Source organism: Bufo gargarizans, chromosome 1, assembly GCF_014858855.1.
Source record: "Bufo gargarizans isolate SCDJY-AF-19 chromosome 1, ASM1485885v1, whole genome shotgun sequence".
NCBI classification, from domain to species: Eukaryota; Metazoa; Chordata; class Amphibia; order Anura; family Bufonidae; genus Bufo; species Bufo gargarizans.
The window spans coordinates 430,567,110-430,587,431 of record NC_058080.1 but is presented as its reverse complement, the minus strand read 5'-3'; the positions used below and the strand labels follow the sequence as shown (position 1 = coordinate 430,587,431).

The following is a 20,322-nucleotide window of genomic DNA, read 5'->3' as shown; positions in this document are numbered from 1 at the left end:
ATAAAAATAAATCCCGGCAGTGATTTATTCATTTACATCGATTGATGTGAATGGAGAAATCTGGTTTGCCAGGGCATACGAGCTAGGTGGGTATGGATGTTGGGCGGAGCTCCTAGGTCCTGGCAGACGCCTTTCCCCTAGTTTTTTTTTTTGGCAGAGATTTTTTCATCCACATTGATCGATGCGAATGAAGAAATCTGTGCCGTTCATTTTTTTTCTTTCCGCCCAGAGGCTGAACGGAAAAAAAAATCTCATTACCTGTATGCTCAATATAAGGAGAATAGCAGAAACTCCTAATGCTGACCATACATGTAATGATTGCGGAGACCCTCAAATGCCAGGGCAGTACAAACACCCCACAACTGACCCCATTTTGGAAAGAAGACACCCCAAGGTATTCGCTGAGGGGCACATTGAGTCCATGAAAGATTTACATTTTTGTCCTAAGTTAGCGGAAAGTGAGACTTTGTGAGAAAAAATTAATAAATCAATTTCCGCTAACTTATGCCAAAAAAATAAATTTCTATGAACTCACCATTTTGCCCATTTTCCCCATTTTGGAAAGAAGATACCCCAAGGTATTCCGTGAGGGGCATGGCGAGTTCCTAGAATTTTTTATTTTTTGTCGCAAGTTAGTGGAATATGAGACTTTGTAAGGAAAAAAGAATAAAAATAAAAAATCATCATTTTCCGCTAACTTGTGACAAAAAATTACAATTTCTAGGAACTCGCCGTGCCCCTCACGGAATACCTTGGGGTGTCTTCTTTCCAAAATGGGGTCACTTGTGGTGTAGTTATACTGCCCTGGCAATTTAGGGGCCCAAATGTGTGAGAAGTACTTTGCAATCAAAATGTGTAAAAAATGGCCTGCGAAATCCGAAAGGTGCACTTTGGAATGTGTGCCCCTTTGCCCACCTTGGCTGCAAAAAAGTGTCACACATGTGGTATTGCCGTACTCAGGAGAAGTTGGGGAATGTGTTTTGGGGTGTCATTTTAGATATACCCGTGCTGGGTGAGAAAAATATCTTGGTCAAATGCCAACTTTGTATAAAAAATTGGAAAAGTTGTCTTTTGCCAAGATATTTCTCTCACCCAGCATGGTTATATGTAAAATGACACCCCAAAACACATTCCCCAACTTCTCCTGAGTACGGCGATACCAGATGTGTGACACTTTTTTGCAGCCTAGGTGGGCAAAGGGACCCACATTCCAAAGTGCACCTTTCGGATTTCACCGGTCATTTTTTACAGATTTTGATTGCAAAGTACTTCTCACACATATGGGCCCCTAAATTGCCAGGGCAGTATAACTACACCACAAGTGACCCCATTTTGGAAAGAAGACACCCCAAGGTATTTCGTGAGGGGCATGGCGAGTTCCTAGAATTTTTTATTTTTTTGTCGCAAGTTAGTGGAATATGAGACTTTGTAAGAAAAAATAAAAAATAAAAAATCATCATTTTCCGCTAACTTGTGACAAAAAATAAAAAGTTCTATGAACTCACTATGCCCATCAGCAAATACCTTAGGGTGTCTACTTTCCTAAATGGGGTCATTTGTGGGGGTTTTTCTACTGTTTGGGCATTGTAGAACCTCAGGAAACATGACAGGTGCTCAGAAAGTCAGAGCTGCTTCAAAAAGCAGAAATTCACATTTTTGTACCATAGTTTGTAAACGCTATAACTTTTACCCAAACCATTTTTTTTTGCCCAAACATTTTTTTTTTATCAAAGACATGTAGAACAATAAATTTAGCGAAAAATTTATATATGGATGTCGTTTTTTTTGCAAAATTTTACAGCTGAAAGTGAAAAATTTCATTTTTTTGCAAAAAAATCGTTACATTTCGATTAATAACAAAAAAAGTAAAAATGCCAGCAGCAATGAAATACCACCAAATGAAAGCTCTATTAGTGAGAAGAAAAGGAGGTAAAATTCATTTGGCTGGTAAGTTGCATGACCGAGCAATAAACGGTGAAAATAGTGTAGTGCAGAAGTGTAAAAAGTGGCCTGGTCATTAAGGGGGTTTAAGCTAGCGGGGTTGAAGTGGTTAAACCACGTTGTTCAAAAAAAAATTGGATTGTTAGGTGATTTATGCCCTTTATGGATTAAAATCCAACTTTGCGTCAACTATGTAATTTTCCATGGGAGTTTTGCCATGGATCCCCCTCCGGCATGCCACAGTCCAGTTGTTAGTCCCCTTGAAACAACTTTTCCATCACTATTATGGCCAGAAAGAGTCCCTGTGGGTTTTAAAATTTGCCTGCCTATAGAAGTCAATGGCGGTTCACCCGGTTCGCCCGTTCATGAACATTTGTAGAAATTAGAGTTCGCCGTTCGTGAACGGGAAATTTTATGTTCGCGACATCTCTACTCCTCTGTGAGATGGTGAAACAGCTCTCATTGTTTGAACACTGTGTGGATTAAATTAAATGTTCAGGACTGACATTCTGCTGTTTGGCCACAAGATGCTGCTGTTTCCTAAACACAGCTATGGACTGCATATATATTTTCATATTCATGAGAGGTGGGGTTTCAGAGCCTGGAGAAGTAAAGGAAGCAGACATCTTATAGTGAGGCTGTGTGAGACACTGAGGAACTGTGTGAGCAGAGAGGTTGACAGCATCCAGGTGTGAGAGCATCCTTCAGTGACCAGAGCTAAGTGAAGCTGATTGTCTTCAAGACCCTGATCCTGTCCAGAGGAACAAGGATTGCTTCCAGGAACACTGATGAGAGAGGAGGAGAAAAGCTACATACACAGTGGGACCGCATGCTTGTTGGAGAGACATTTGTTCGGTTCAGAGTCACCAGCAGATGCAAAGCAGACCCAGGTCGGTAAGATCGTGCACGCACCTCATTACAGTGTTGGCGCCTAGAGACTTAAGGGACTATATATTGGAGTACGAGATTATTATATAAGAATATTTTAAGTGATAGCCAGCATGGGTTTACCAAGGACAGAAGTTGGCAGACAATCCTGATTTCTTTTTATGAGGAGGTGAGTATGAAGGGTGGTTGTGGATGAAGAATTCTGGGTCTCCTATAATTTATAGGGGTGTTATAAGTCTTTTTTTACTGATGTCCTATGCTCTGGATATGTCATCAGAGAAGAGCGACGTTTTGAAAATTTTCATTCGGCTGTTTTGCCAAATTTCACAAAGAAATTCGATTTGTGACAAAGCACAGTTCTTTGTATGTAGCGCGCGCAATGACAGGAAACGGATATGGCTTTCCCCCCACATGTCATTGACCTCTTCAGATGCTGCACTCATCACTCACGTCGGCATCTGAGGCTACAATTTAGGCATTTCAGGCATTAATCAGGGTAAAAAAATAAATAAATGCCTTATCCATTTGCTCGCGTAGTGGCCATTGCAGCCATCTTGATTGAATACATACAGTTTCTGCAATGAAGATGGCCATGATGGCCTCTTCGCATGCAAACAAGGGAGGCTAGTATGATTTTTTTTAAAATTTTTACCGTCATTTCAGGAAAAATTGATTAGTAACCACGAAGTGCAAGTAAATTCAGCTTTGCAGCAAATTTAATTTTTCCTCAAATTCAGATCGCAATCCACTACAGATACTTTGATTCGCTCAACACTAGTCATCAGTATTTGATCGGTGATGGTCTGACACCAGGAATCCCCACCCATCTGCTATCTAAGAAGGCACACGTGCTTGCAGTAGCTCCATGGCCTTCTCTCAGCTCACCAAGCATAGAGTCATACATTACACAGCAGCTGTGCTTGGTATCGCTCCTTAACCCCATACATTTTAACGGGGTGAACTTCATCCAGGGGAGTAGCTATAGAAGTTGCAGAAGTAAAAGTCGCTTCCGGACCCATGTAGGCCATGTTACTGATGAATGTGATGTCACATGGGCTAGGCAAAGGTGCACGAAGGCAGCAGAGCTACTGCAAGCTCTGGTGCCTTCTCAAACAGCTGATCATCAGGGGTCCCGATTGTCAGCTTCTTCTAAGGCTAGTAGGATATTGTCATGTATTAAATGAAGCATAGACTTGTGAGGCATGGATGTAATATTACCACTTTACAAAGCATTGGTGCTGCCTCATCTATAATATGCACTTCAGTTCTGGGCACCAGTTCATAGAAAGGATACTCTGGATCTGGAAAAAGTACGAATAAGAGCAACTAAATTGATAAAGGGGACAAGAGGAGTTTAGTAAAGAGGAAATATTACAATAATTAAATGCATTTAGTCTTAGGAAGAGTCCATTCAGACGTCCGTGGGTGTTTTGCAAAAGACGGACACCGGCAATGTGCGTTCCGCATTTCGCGGCCCGCATATCACCGGCACTATAATACAAAATGCCTTTTCTTATCTGCAGTTGTGGACAAGAATGGGACATGTTCTATTTTTTTCCGGGAACCGAATTGCGGATCAGGAAGTGTGAATCCGGAAATGCTCTACCTAGTATTGAGCAAATCAAATTACATTCATTGACTTCCATCCGAATTTCAGGAAAAATTCAATTTGCCAAAAAGTCTAATTTTCTCGGTGTTTGTGGTAATGAATCCTTTTTTTTCCTTAAATGGTAGATACACATGTTACAAAGTAAAAGTAAGAAGCCTGGGAACGTGATATGACCCATTATGCCATGCAGCCAGCCAATCAGCAGATAGCCAGCCCTGTCACAGTCCTATAAAAACCTCATCCTGCATGGTCGCCACCATTTCATTGTGAACTGAGCATAAGGAGAGATGTGACAAGTGCTAGGGACAGTGTTTTACCAATCTTTAAAGGCTATGTACACCTGGGGCATTTATTTATTTATTTTTGAATTGCACTTATTTTGAGCTAAAAATCATTTTTTCAATTGGTTTTTATTAAAAATATGGAACCCTTTTTGTGTACAGAGCTGAGATGCTCTACTAGTTGCCTGTGGATTTTCTGTATTTTCTGTCATTTGGGGAGTTCATGGGCTCCATATCTCTGCTCTCTGACCTTATAAACACCCATTATAGTTCAGGTCTTATCTTACTGATAAGAATGTGGCTTAAATAAGTATTTACAACCTCTCAGTAGTTTAGCGATAAGGGTTATTAGATGACCGGTACATAGTGAACGTACAAGTCACACAGTTAGAAAAACAGTTAACATTTTGTGGCAGAACGGCTCAATATGTTTAATAAAGGCCAATAGAAAATATGATTTTTAGCCTAAAATGCAATCATAAGCTAAAATTGCCTACAAAGGTGTACATAGCCTTTAAATTGTAAAATGTTAGATAGGGACACTGCAGAGACAGTGTAATGAGATCCTTTAGACACTGTAGGGAGAGCATAGGTAGACTGCAGGGACAGGTAATCGCCCTGGGCATCTTGTTCACCTGCCGTGCCATTCATTCATAATCTTTTCTCTTATAGAAAGACAAACTTGTGTGTCAGACTCCGCATCAACATGCGGTCTAATATATAAGCATGTTTATCTAGTACGCTTACTGCTACAGGAGTTGTGAGATGGGGAAACAGCTCTCATTGTTTGAACACTGTATGTGTGAAGTAAATGAAATGTTGTGGACTGACATTCTGCAGTTTGGCCACAAGATGCTGCTGTTTCCTAGCACAGCTACAGACTGCATATAAATATATATATATATATATATATATATATATATATATCCATATTCATGAGAGAGGTGGGGTTACACACAGAATAGAGAGGAAGAGAAAGGAAAGACAGCAGTCATCTTAGAGGGAGGTAAAACCAAGTTGCTGTGTGAGCAGAGAGTCCAACAGCATCCAGGTGTGAGAGCATCTTTCAGTAACCAGAGCTGCAGCCAAGTGAAGTTGATCATGTCCAAGACCCTGATCCTATCCAGAGAAAGGGAAATTGCTGCCAGGAATGATGATGAGAGCAGAGGAACAAAGCAACATACACTGCACTACTGCATGCTTGTTGGAGAGGCATTTGTTGGAGAGTCACCAGCGGATGCAGAGCAGACCTGGTTTAGTAAGATCGTGCACGCACCTAATTACAGTGTTGGCGCCAAGAGACTGAGACCAGGCCTATAGTTAGTTAGTTAGGGTCTCTGTTTGTGTCAGGCCACAAGTGTTACTACTGTTCATTGCAAGGACTCTATAACTTAAAGTGACATTTCATATTGGCGAACTGATAAACTTCCCACAAACTCAAGCAAGGCTGGCATTTTGCTCAGAAGGAATACTCAGGTACGTGCTACAGGACCAGTTATTTGAGGGGGAATACTGTAGATCTGTGTAAGATTGTAAGCTGTTGTGCTGCACCGCAGGCTAGCTGTACCACACACCCATACAGTGATTATTGTTCTTTTAGGGTAATAACAGGTGAGGTGAGACAGTTTAGTTGTGCCCGCCAGTAAGTAAATTACTGCACTTTCACCCTTCATCTATCACAAGGGCCTCAGCCTTCGGGTGGTGTTTATTGCCACATTTAAGTAAAATTCTATTTTGGCAAAAGCTGGTGTTGGGGTTGCTTTCCTCGATCGTGACTTCGCTGTATCCCGGGGAGCCCAACCTGGTACACGGCTTATAGAGTATCATTGGGTTATCGGAATAAATCACGCAAATCACTCCACCCACTGGACCCAAATTCATTGTAGCTAATACGTTCTTTCAGTGAAAAAATTTGTATGCATCGTAATTACAATTGTTTATGATCGGAGCTACAACAGTATTACCAAACAAATCGCTCCACCAACTGGACCCAAACTCATCATTCCTAGCTACAATTTTCTGTTAGTGAAAATTTTATTCTGTGTCATTCTGACAACCACAGCAAACTTTAAACAAATTCTATGTCACTGTGCAGTCCAACGAAATTTTAGCCCATCCGGCATCCCTCCACACTATGAACTTAATGGTATTTTGCTTTCAACATGTATTAGGATTAAAACCAGATGGGCTGAACTTGGATGGACCAAACATGGCAGATGGATTATTGCCATACAGGAGGAGTGTTGTGGGTTATCGGAATGAACCACACAAATCACTCCACCAACTGGACCCAATTCATCATAGATAATGCGTTCTGCGTTGTTATTGCAATAGTTTATGGTCGGAACTACAACAGTAATACTAGACAAGTTGCTCCACTAACTGGACCCAAATTCGTCATAGCTAATACGTTCTTTTAGTCATTGTTTGGTCAGTGTTTTGCATCAGTATTTGATTAGAATTTGTAAGGCTACATTCACATCTGTGTTTTTGTTGGATCCGCCATGGGTTCAGCCAAAACACATCTGGTATATAATACAACCATCTGCATCTGTTCAGAACGGATCCGATTGTATTATATCCCAAATGAACAAGACGGATCCATCAATAAATCCATTGTAAGTCAATGGGAGACAGATCCGTTTTTTGGTGTCTGAAAATACGGATCCGACACCATTGCCTTACATTGTGTTTCATGGTGGATCTGTCTTGATCAGTATCCCATAATGCACTGAAAAACACTGCTTGCAGCACTTTTATGTGCGCCATGGGAACTCAACAAAATGGAACGGAATGCATTCTGGTGCGCTCCGTTCCTTTTAGTTTGGTCCTCATTGACAATGAATGGAGAAAAAACTGAAGCATTTTCCTCCCCTTTTGAGATCTTATGACGGATCTCAATAGCGGAAAGGAAAACGCTGATGAGAAAGTGGCCTAAGCCAAAAGCAGGAGTGGGTCCAAAACACAGATGTTATGCAAATTGCTTTATGGATTTTCAAAATACACGCTCTCTTTTATTTTGCTTGTTTTATGTTCTTCTGATGTTTCAGTAGAACGGAAACAAACAGTGATGTTAACACAGCCTTACTGGCACTGCTGCCACCCTCCCCACTATATCATGGGCCACTATTGTTATGGTTACTGCCACTGCTGCTGCGACTGTCCCCACTCTGTCATAGGACCGGACCAGTACTGTAAATAAAAAGGGGGTCAGTCAGCACATCCCAATGCACAGGTGCAAGCTGCCATGGCTAGAAACACAAAGAAAAAAAAATACAATGCAACAGCACTCTGCAAACCAAATAAAGTACAATAATGCCATAGTTAATTCTGGTGCTATTTCTCTGCTTATTTTGAAAATATAAGATTCTTGGGAAACACTGTACATTTTGTACAAAATTATTTGGGCCAGTCTGCCAAACGTCAAGGCGATCTCTGTAAGATGGGAACCTAACACTAAATACTACCTGTTATGTGCCATAACGACCACCATAAAATTCAGGGAGTGCAGGTTCCGCATGCATGCTGGGTCCACTCTGCCTTTTACCATTTTTGGTGCCATAATGGCCTCCATTAAATCCAGGGAATGCATGGGGCCAATACTGCCGTTGCTGCTGCCACTGCCCCCACTGTCATGGGGTCACTAGTTGAATCTTGGGGCATTGCACGGTTAAGTCCACGGCAATAAATTAGACATGATGCTTATACTGACGCACAGTAATTCCACAGCTAACAGAAGGGATTAGCTATGAATCTTAGTGCGCTGCACAGTGATGTAAGATGGCAATAAATTACACCTGTAATAGTGATCTGACAGTACCTACATAACGGATTAACTATAAATGTGGGTGCACTAGAACGTAATGCACCTCACCCTGCACTGTCCCTCCATTTTAAAATCCAAGCCGTCACACTGACATTGGTCCACCAAGTGGGATGCATATGATTAGACAGAGTGGCTTGGGTATATCAGATTTATTGTGATTTGTGACAAATTAATTCGGAACAAATCAAATTTCTTGAAGAACTCAAATTTTTCAAAACTTTGCTCATCTCTAACTGTACCCATAGAGTGCTGCCTCATATCTCTCTACTGTCGCCTTTCTAAGCAGAGATAAAATCTGTCAGTTATTCACAGAGTAATATACCAAATACAGAGAATATAGGAGGATACTTACTAGTCCAAAGCTGAGATCCAATCAGAATTAAAGCCAAAGAATAATCCCCTAAAAAACGTATCTTTTTAATCCCCATATTCTGAGTTTCTTTGTTGCATTCTCTAGGACCTAGGTTAAAATGCATAAGTGAATACAAAGAAAGAGATGACAGCAAAAAGAAATACAACATAAATTAAAATAAATATAATGTATATAAAATAGTTATATACTTGTAAATCAAATATCCACATTTGTACTAATCTATAAATACATAGAAAATACACCCAAATAAAAAGTTGTCACTGTGTACATACAGTACGTATCCTCTACTGATCCTGAGTTACATCCTGTAATATACAAATATTTCAGAATTGCACTCATTATTCTGCACCCGGGTGCCGGCTCTGACGGGGGTGCCAGCAGGCCCAGAAGCAATGAGCGCTTCCATCAATACAGATGGAAGCGCTCATTGCTGAAGCGCTGACACCCGTGACCCAGTCCCACATACTGCGGCGGGGCAGGGAGCGGAGCGCATAGTTCCCTGCCCCGCCGCTGATCACCGCCATAGGCTTCAGGCCTAGTAGGCCTGAAGCCTATGCGGTAGTGAAATCCTGACGCAGACGCGCGTGATGACGTCTTTGCGCGCGCCTGTGTCGGGACTCAGTAGCACAGTGTCGGGACTCTGCAAGCAAGCGCAGGTGAGTATTTAGCTTTAGGGTTTCCTTCTTTCTTTCTTTTTTTTTTTTTCTTTTATGTGCCAACTTTGGGGGACATGAGGGGGCCGGGGTGCACAGAGGACGTGTGGGGGCAAACTTTTATTTTATATTATAATGTGGCAACTTTGGTATACTGTGTGGGGGGCAGTGTGGGGGACATTACTGTGTGGGGGGCAGCGTGGGGGACACTACTGTGTGGGGGATACTACTGTATGAGGGCAGTGTGGGGGACACTACTGTGTGGGGGCAGTGTGGGGGAAATTACTGTGTGGGGGGCAGCGTGTGGGACACTACTGTGTGGGGGGCAACGTGGGGGACAATACTGTGTGGGGACACTACTGTGTGGGGGATACTACTGTATGAGGGCAGTGTGGGGGACACTACTGTGTGGGGGCAGTGTGGGGGAAATTACTGTGTGGGGGGCAACGCGGGGGACACTACTGTGTGGGGGACACTACTGTGTGGGGGACGCTACTGTGTGGGGGAAATTACTGTGTGGGGGACACTACTGTGTGATGGGCAGCATGGGGGACACTACTGTGTGGGGGGCAGTGTGGGGGAAATTACTGTGTGAGGGGAAGCAAGGGGGAAATTACTGTGTGGGGGGCAGCGTGGAGGACATTACTGTGTGGGGGACACTACTGTGTGGGGGGCAGCCGTGGGGGACACTACTGTGTGGGGGGACTACTGTGTGGGGCAGTGTGGGGGAAATTACTGTGTGGGGGACACTACTGTATGGGGGCAGTGTGGGGGATACTACTGTGTGGGGGGCAGCATGGGGGCCTTTCTATTGGGGAGGCACTGTAGGGGCCATTCTATTATTTCTGGGGACACTATAGAGGGATTATTACCTGGAGCACAATATAGGGTGTTATTATTACTGGGGGCACTCTAGGGGACATTATAGCTGCTGTAGACACTATAGGAACCTTTGGGGTAATTTATCGAACTGGTGTAAAGTAGAACTGGCTTAGTTGCCCATAGCAACCAATCAGATTCCACCTTTCATTTTTGACAGCTCTTTTGGAAATCCAGTTCTACTTTACACCAGTTTGTTAAAGGACTCCAATTATGTCTATTAGGCTCACTATTTTTTCAGCAGTATAGTACCTGGGGCATTGGGGAGCACCACGGGCACAGATATTGGGGGTGGCAGCAGGATGACACTGTTGGGACACCAGGATGGGGAGGTTGATGGAAAAATTGAGAAATCTAACGTACAAGCTCTGTAGAGACGAGATGCGGCCGAAAGAATTTCACATGGCGGTCTAATGGAGGAGAAGAGGAAAGAGAAGGTCTACATGAGAGAAGATGTCCCTGGATGTAAGAGGTATGTGGTCAATTATTGGGGGGGGGGGCAGAGAAATGACCCGCCCCAGGTGCCAAACACCCTGGGCACGCCACTGTACATACAATAATTATCCTGTACTGATCCTGAGTTACATCCTGTATTATACTCCAGAGCAGCATTCACTATTCTGCTGGTGCAGTCACTGTGTACATACATTACTTATCCTGTACTGATCCTGAGTTACACCCTGTATTATACTCCAGAGCTGCACTCACTATTCTGATGGTGGAGTCACTGTGTACATACATTACTTATCCTGTACTGATCCTGAGTTACACCCTGTGTTATACTCCAGAGCTGCACTCACTATTCTGCTGGTGCAGTCACTGTGTACATACATTACTTATCCTGTACTGATCCTGAGTTACATCCTGTATTATACTCCAGAGCTGCACTCACTATTCTGCTGGTGCGGTCACTGTGCACATACATTACTTATCCTGTACTGATCCTGAGTTACATCCTGTATTATACTCCAGAGCTGCACTCACTATTCTGCTGGTGCAGTCACTGTGTAAATACATTACATTACTTATCCTGTACTGATCCTGAGTTACATCCTGTATTATACTCCAGAGCTGCAATCACTATTCTGCTGGTGCAGTCACTGTGTACATACATTACTTATCCTGTACTGATCCTGAGTTACACCCTGTATTATACTCCAGAGCTGCACTCACTATTCTGCTGGTGGAGTCACTGTGTACATACATTACTTATCCTGTACTGATCCTGAGTTACACCCTGTTTTATACTCCAGAGCTGCACTCACTATTCTGCTGGTGCAGTCACTGTGTACATACATTACATTACTTATTATGTACTGTTCTTGAGTTACATCCTGTATTATACTCCAGAGCTGCACTCACTATTCTGCTGGTGCAGTCACTGTGTACATACATTACTTATCCTGTACTGATCCTGAGTTACATCCTGTATTATACTCCAGAGCTGCACTCACTATTCTGCTGGTCCAGTCACTGTGTACATACATTACATTACTTATTATGTACTGTTCTTGAGTTACATCCTGTGTTACATATATCCCAGAGCTGCGCTCACTGCTTTACTTGCATTGCTTATCAGGATCAGTGCCAATAGTAATAATAATACCTAATAGCTAGAAACTCATAAAGTAAAAAAATAAAACACCACTAAAATGATAAGAGGCGACCATATTCTCATGGCAGCACCACAGGACCGGTAAAATCAATCCGATTTTTTTTACACTGTTGGTATTTGCTGTTGCACCAGCTATTTTAATTTATTTAGTAAAAATTACATTTTAATTTTGTCATTTTCCACCTTTAATTACTTCCTGAGTGTCAGTACCATACATGCAAAAGGAGTGGCTGCCAATAAGTGCTCACATGAGTTTCCTTACCTCGCTCATCCACTATAATAAGAGGAACTACACGTGTGCATTTGCCTCTGTCAGGAAGCGGACGCGACACTCATTCTCAGCATCAGTGGTTTCCCAACTAAAGTAGAGAGTAAAATGTTTTTCATCGGGAGATACGTTTACTGCTCTGGCCCTGCATCTTTACAAGGTAAATAAGCTTCCAGTGTTCCTCTTGGAACTTAGCACTCCACAATAGAAATGCTAAATGTGTTAATATTCGGAAATCCTCTTAAACCCATTGTCATGCTCTATGTCTGACATAGCTCTGCTCATGGGTATGGTGGTCACTCTTCTCACCTTTTTCTTTGGCCAATTAATCATGGGTATGGTGATCACTCTTCTCACCTGCTCCCTGGTTTCCTATTCAATCCAATCCTGGCGCTTTCCCTTCTCTACTGTCTGGTGGATCTGGCCTTCTGAGCATCACTGTTAACCTCCTTTGCAGTCTATGGCCAGCTTCTTGACAGCACTTTCCTTCTCAGACAATAGGGTGAGATCCCTCTGGCTCTTACTTGGCCACTGCACATGCACCTTGATCATTCCTCCCCAATGGTTGGACACCCTAGGTACTTAACGGCCCTTCCCCTGTGGGAAGTTGCCCTAGCAAAATGTTTTAGTTTGGTAGTGTCCAACAATGATGTTCTGGTTCTATGTTTGTTTGCCCATGTACCAGAATCTGAGCTGCCAACCCTGACCTCAGACTTTTTATCAGATCACATAAAATCTGCCTCACCTGACCATGACCTGTCCCTGTCTATGGTTTTACCTAATCTCTCTGGGCTCCACATCAGTGCCTCTTGACACTCGTGAGTCAGCCGTCACTTAAACAAAGACTACTCCAAAGGTATTGGCTTGGTGTTTCCCTTGAAGAAGAGTCCAGATTCCATTACCAGAGTTAAAGGGTGAAGACTAGGTAGTTTTCTTAGATAATGTTCTCAGGAGTAGCCCCAAGCCAAATATGTTTAAGTGACACAGCAGATCCACTTTATAACAGTAGTTAATAATGGTCTTTGACAGTGTTGGACTGGGATTCCTTGAGCCCACCAGAGGAAATTATTCTCAGAGCCCATATATGATCAATAAAGTCTAATCTGCTTTTAAATCAAAGAAATAGACCCTAATGGCAGATGATTGGGTCCAAGGGCAGCCATTTCTTTCTGGAACTTTGGGGCCCAGTATAGTATTAGAAGCTGGGTCCACTGGAGGATCCTCTGGTAGTCTCATAGGCCAATCTAACCCTGGTCATTGGTTTCTTACCTTAAATTCTCTTATGTGATGCGTCCACATATAATTCCCTTTTTTAATGTCCAGTTTCCACCGCTATATACAATATGCCATTCTCTGCCCACTTGTTGGATCTTGTGGACGTCCAGCTCCTGTCCGATCTCTCATGAATCTATTCAGGGGCTGGGGAGCAATGTGTGAACTAAAATGCAGAAGTAAACTGAGAGAATGAAGAAATGTCCTGTTTCCTGGAATTCAGTTTCAACTCAAAACCACAAGAATTTCAAAAATAAGTTTGCCATAAAAAGATATGCTTAGATGGGGGAATTTTTATGTGAAATCTGGCCACGAACAAGACACTTTTGATATTAATGGGAAATCCATTGAGTGGCAAGTACGGCATTCCCTTACACTATCTTTCTATCTAGCCCAAACTCAGTGAAGCTTTTCTGAAGCTCAATCTAATCTAATCATCAACTTTTTTTTACCTATATAAAAAGTATTGCACCGTGGAGAAAGATAAAGAGGCTAATTTATTAAGACCTTGCGATTTACATGCCAGTCTTAATAGTCCCTGCACATCTGGATGAAGTCCCAAAATTATGCGGAGGCGAAAGGTATCTACATAACTTTGGCGCTTGCTCCAGCAGGATGTGTGACAAAATTGTGTTACTGGATCAGTGCCTTGGGAACAGTTACCTAAACGCTACTGGAGGAAGATCTTTCCCATCTCCAACTTTGCCACCTCAGGAATCCAGATCTCCTTATGGTCTCCTCAGCCTTTGACTCTTTCTTTCAGCATACACCGATCATCCAGGGTTATGGAGTACTCCCTTGTTTAAATGCCTGTCCCAGTTACTCTTGGACAAAAGAGTGTACAGTACATTAAAGGGATTCTGTCACCAGGTTTCACCCCTGTCAGCTAAACATATGCTGATGTTCAGGGCCTCATCAGGATTCCTAATGTGGGCTTCTAAATGTGATCTGTAGCCTTATTTTGCTAAAAAACAGGTTTTACTAACCTGTCACTCAAAGAACTAAGGTGCCCAAGGGGATGTCAAGGGATGCAAGGTGCCAGCCGCACCCACCGCCGTTCGTGCCCAGCGCCGCCTTTCCAGACTTCTGCACCGCCTCCTAATCCTCTGTGCTGCCTCTCGCTCTCTCTCCCTCCCTCCTCCTGCTGCTGTAAGATCACCTGGACAGACCCCCTACCTTATAAATATACCCGATCTGGCCGCCATTTTACATTCAGTGTTTTGCCAGTGTAGGGAGAGGTTGCTGTGTGGAGCAGGGACAGGCTGTTAGGGACACCAAACGCTAGCTAATAGGGCCACAAAAGTCATTTAAAGGACTAGTATAGCTGTGCTTTCGATAGGTGTGATACACAGAGGGGTGCAATATACTTATAATATACTTTTATAATGAGTCAAAAACACATAGATCTATATAGTGATCACCAGGAAGTCAGGGGCTGGGGGCTTACTAGGGCCATATAGGGTAAGGTTCCAGACGGGGTCGCTCTTATGAGGGAGGGTGGCCTGTGGTTAGGCTATCAGGGCCAGAATAGCACCCCCTGTAGGGCAATATCAGGGACAGTTCTTTGCCCACCGTGTCCTTCAATACCACATCATCATCTAGCCCAGGGATAGATAGTGTTTGCTTTCCCTCCGGGATTCATGGATGTGCACTGGAACCACCCGGATTGTGGTAGGACATATGGTTTCTGATTTGGTGCCGCCGAGCACCTGATTTAGTGTCGCCAAGCACTTGTTATTGCCAACCACATCTATGCTTTTTGCTTAATTTTAACCTTCTCAGGACCGCCGCACGCAGGATTGTGTCCTGGCGGCGGTCCTGAGAATTGCGTCTCAGGATTGCGTCCTGGCGGCGAGATTTCCTGTAAACGCGCGCACACAGGGGCGCGCGTTCACAGGAACTGAAGGTAAACCAGAAGATGTACAGCCTGCCAGTGGCGATCATTCGCTGGCAGGCTGTAGATGCGTAGATTTTTAGTTTTGTTAACAGCGTCTGATATACCTGCTACCTGGTCCTCTGGTGGTCCTTTTTGCTTGGATCGACCACCAGAGGACACAGACAGCTCTGTAATAAGTAGCACCAAGCACCACACTACACTACACCCCCCCTGTCACTTATAAACCCCTTATTAACCCCTGATCACCGCCCTGTCATTGATCACCCCCCTGTAAGGCTCCATTCAGACGTCCGTATGTGTTTTGCGGATCTGTGGATCCACGGATGGATCCACGGTTCCGCAAAACACTGCCACCACGGATCTGAAAAACACGGACACCGGCAATGTGCTTTCCGCATTTTACGGATCCGCACTTTGCCAGAACTATATAGAAAATGCCTTTTCTCGTCCGCAATTATGGACAAGAATAGGACATGTTCTATAGGCTCTACAAAAAACGCAGTCTTCGCCCGATCAGGCCTGATCTTGTGCGCACACTTGCGTTCAGTCTGCCCCACCGCAGTGACAGAATTTATTTTTCTGATCACTGCAAAAACACTGTAAAATCGCTGCGGCGCTATAAAAAGATCACTTTTAAGGGGCATGGCGAGTTCATAGAAGATTTTTTTTTTGGCACAAGTTAGCGGATTTTTTTTTTAGTGTTTTTTGTTATTTTCTTGCAAAGTCTCATATTCCACTAACCCCATAAGTGACCCCATTTTGGAAAGAAGACACCCCAAGGTATTCCGTGAGGGGCATGGCGAGTTCCTAGAATATTATTTTATTTTTATTTATTTTTTATTTTTAATTTTCCGCTAACATGTGCCCGACAAAAAAATATTCTAGGAACTCTCCATGCCCCTCACGGAATACCTTGGGGTGTCTTCTTTCCAAAATGGGGTCACTTGTGGGGTATTTATACTGCCCTGGCATTTTAGGGGCCCTAAAGCGTGAGAAGAAGTCTGGAATCCAAATGCCTAAAAATGCCCTCCTAAAAGGTACTCATTGGAATTTAGGCCCCTTTGCACACCTACCACACATGTGGTATCGCCGTACTCAGGAGAAGTAGCGCAATGTGTTCTGGGGTGTCTTTTTACATATACCCATGCTGGGTGAGAAAAATATCTCTCTAAAAGACAACTTTTGCAATTTTTTTATACAAAGTTGTCATTTGACAGAGATATTTCTCTCACCTAGCATGGGTATATGCAAAATACACGCCAAAACACATTGCCATACTTCTCCTGAGTACGGCGATACCACATGTGTGACACTTTTTTGCAGCCTAGGTGTGCAGCCTAAAGGGGCCGAAAGTCCAACGAGTACCTTTAGGCTTTACAGGGTTGCTCACAATTTAGCCCCGCCCAAAATTCCAGAACAGTAAACACACCCCACAAATGACCCCATTACGGAAAGTAGACACCCCAAGGTATTCGCTGAGGGGCATATTGAGTCCATGAAAGATTAAACTTTTTGTCACAAGTTAGCGGAAAGGGAGACTTTGTGAAAAAAAATAAAAATTCTGCTAACTTGTGCCAAAAAAATAATAATTCTATGAACTCGCCATGCCCCTCATGGAATACCTTGGGGTGTCTTCTTTCCAAAATGGGGTCACATGTGGTGTATTTATACTGCCCTGGCATTTTAGGGGCCCTAAAGCGTGAGAATCCAAATGCCTAAAAATGCCCTCCTAAAATATACTCATTGGAATTTGGGCCCCTTTGCGCACCTAGGCTATTCGATATAGTGCTATATATTTGTTTTTTAGAATATTCGTGTACTGATTTTTTTTAAATCAGTACACATGATCCATCCCTGCTTTTAGCTTGCGGGCCAATGAGAAGGCTGCAATATCTTTGACTTTAGGAGTAGGGTTGATTGCGAATTTTCGTAATGCGAAGTTTCATAATATTATAATTTGAAATATATTCTTGTTTTAGAATATTACAAATATTCTAAAAAAATTATATATCGCAATATAGCAAATATTCGGAAAAAAAACTAATATAGAGCAATATAGCTAATAGTGCTATAATCTATTTTGTCTAATAGTTGTAATTTTTTTCTCATCTGAAGTTCAGATTGGAAAAAAATTACAACTATAAAAAAAAAGATTATAGCACTATTAGCTAAATTGTTATATTCGCTATATTGCCATATATTCTTGTTTTTGAATATTACGAATATTCTAAAAAACAAATATATTAGTTTTTTTTAGAATATTCGTCTTTGTAAAAAAAATCTGTATAGTTGTTTCACTTTAGCATACTCCTCCCCGACAAGCTTCCCCATCACCATGGGAATGCCTGGGGGTTAGAATATACCATCGGATCTAAGTTTTCACGATCTCATCGATTCTCATTACAAAAATTTGCATTACGAAAAATCTCAATCAACACTACTCCTAACGAATATTCGAATTTGCGAATATTTGACAAATATTCTATGAAATATTTGCGAAATATCGCAAATTCGAATATGACCCCTGCCGCTCATCACTATTGACATTAGGTTTGCTCATTGACTTTGCTTCTGCCTTTTCCCTTGTACCATCCTGACCTCCTGGTTTTGACCTTGCTATCCGACCTCTCTCTGTTTGTTTGTTTGTCCCTCCGCACTTACACAGGTTAGGGATCGCGGCCAAGTTGCGCACCATTGCCTAGGATGGGTAAGTGCAAGTAGGCAGGGACAGAGGAGTGGGTGGAGTCAGTTTGCACCTTCCCCATCCCCTTCTCGTGACAGTTTGCATGGGGGTGCTCTTTACAAAATGGGGTAATTTCTTGGGGTTTTTCATTTCTGGGACCTCAGGAAATTTATTTAATGCGACATGGCAGTTAAAATCCATGTCTGTTTATTCAGGCCTGCAAAAAACTGTTTTTGCACTTTGCCTCCAGAGACCTGCTGTGCGCCCATACAGCAGGCTACAAGCACATTTGGGGTGTTTCCTGAATGGGGAGAAAATGGGGAACACAACCTGTGGTGTATTTTCTCCTTTAACCCCTTGTGAGAAAAAAAAAATGGCGTCTGCTAGTCATTTTTTCCCCCCCACAAATCTGTGCTTTGAAATGCTTTCTCAAGTATTTCTGTGTTCTGTGAGACACCTGTTTTCTGAAAAGTACCCTTTAAAATGTTTGTACCGGGGTGCTTTTTCTGAAATGGTAACTTGTTGGTTTTTTTTCATTTCTGGGGACCTTAGGAATTTATTTAATGTGACATGACACCTAAAATCCATGTCTGCCAATTCAGGTCAGCAAAATCCATATTTAGCTGTTTGACTCTAGAGCCCTGCCATGTGCCCATACATCATAGTTTGAGTTCATATGGGGTGTTAGCGTATTCAAGGGGAAATGGGGAACAAAATGTGGGTGTAAAGCAACTTTTTCGGGGAAAAATTGCAATTTTTCATTTTCACAGCCAAGTGTTTCCTTTTTCTGTGAAACTCTCGATGGGTCAAAGTGCTCACTACACACTTTGAAATATTCCTTGATGGGTGTAGTTTCCAGAATGGGTCTCTTTTTGGGGGTTTCCACTGTAGGGCCATCTCAGGGTGTCTTCACATGCGACATAGCTCCCAATTACCATTCCAGCTAAATCCACTCTCCTATCGCCTTATAGTGCTCCTTACACTCTGAAGCCTGCCGTGTGCCCATACATCATTTTTTTTAGCACATATAGGGTGTTGGCATATTGGGGGGAAATGGGGAACAAAACGTGGTTTTGCATTCCTGTTACCCCTTGTGAAAGTTAAGAATGTCGGTGTAAAGCAACTTTTTCTGGAAAACAATGTATTTTTTAATTTTCACAGCCAAGTGTTTCCAAATTCTGTGAAACGTCCGATGGGTCAAAGTGTTAGCTACACACATTGAAATATTGCTTGAGAGGTTTAGTTTCCAGAATGCGGTCCTCCAAATGTGGGCTGGACAGTAGCTGCTGACTGACCTAAATAATATCTTCCTTGCTAGAGTTGAGCGAACACCTGGATGTTCGGGTTCGAGAAGTTCGGCCGAACATCCCGGAAATGTTCGGGTTCGGGATCCGAACCCGATCCGAACTTCGTCCCGAACCCGAACCCCATTGAAGTCAATGGGGACCCGAACTTTTCGGCACTAAAAAGGCTGTAAAACAGCCCAGGAAAGAGCTAGAGGGCTGCAAAAGGCAGCAACATGTAGGTAAATCCCCTGCAAACAAATGTGGATAGGGAAATTAATTAAAATAAAAATTAAATAAATAAAAATTAACCAAAATCAATTGGAGAGAGGTTCCATAGCAGAGAATCTGGCTTCCCGTCACCCACCACTGGAACAGTCCATTCTCAGATATTTAGGCCCCGGCACCCAGGCAGAGGAGAGAGGTCCCGTAACAGAGAATCTGTCTTCATGTCAGCAGAGAATTAGTCTGCATGTCATAGCAGAGAATGAGGCTTCACGTCAGCCACCACTGCAACAGTCCATTGGCATATATTTAGGCCCAGCACCCAGGCAGAGGAGGGAGGTCCCGTAACAGAGAATCTGTCTTCATGTCAGCAGAGAATTAGTCTGCATGTCATAGCAGAGAATCAGGCTTCACGTCAGCCACCACTGCAACAGTCCATTGGCATATATTTAGGCCCAGCACACACACAGGCAGAGGAGAGAGGTCCCGTAACAGAGAACCTGGCTTCATGTCAGCAGAGAATCAGTCTGCATGTCATAGCAGAGAATGAGGCTTCACGTCAGCCACCACTGCAACAGTCCATTGGCATATATTTAGGCCCAGCACACACACAGGCAGAGGAGAGAGGT

General features: G+C 42.9%; 1 protein-coding gene across 2 annotated transcripts in view; it reads right to left on the bottom strand.

Annotated features, from left to right (window-relative positions):
• Positions 1 to 13,787, bottom strand: part of LOC122921690 (sialic acid-binding Ig-like lectin 14) — a 116,198-nt gene extending 102,411 nt beyond the window's left edge. The window contains exons 1-2 of one of the 2 annotated variants that reach the window (XR_006387056.1): positions 13,603 to 13,787; positions 8,898 to 9,005 (exon numbers count right to left, since the gene is read on the bottom strand). Coding sequence is in view for 1 of the 2 variants with exons in the window: in XM_044271863.1 (XP_044127798.1) it covers positions 8,898 to 8,973 (76 nt within the window). In the remaining variant the exon portion in view is untranslated. The remainder of the gene's footprint in view (positions 1 to 8,897; positions 9,006 to 13,602) is intronic. The other variant, XM_044271863.1, reaches the window with a different exon arrangement.
• Between the last annotated feature and the right edge of the window lie 6,535 nt (positions 13,788 to 20,322).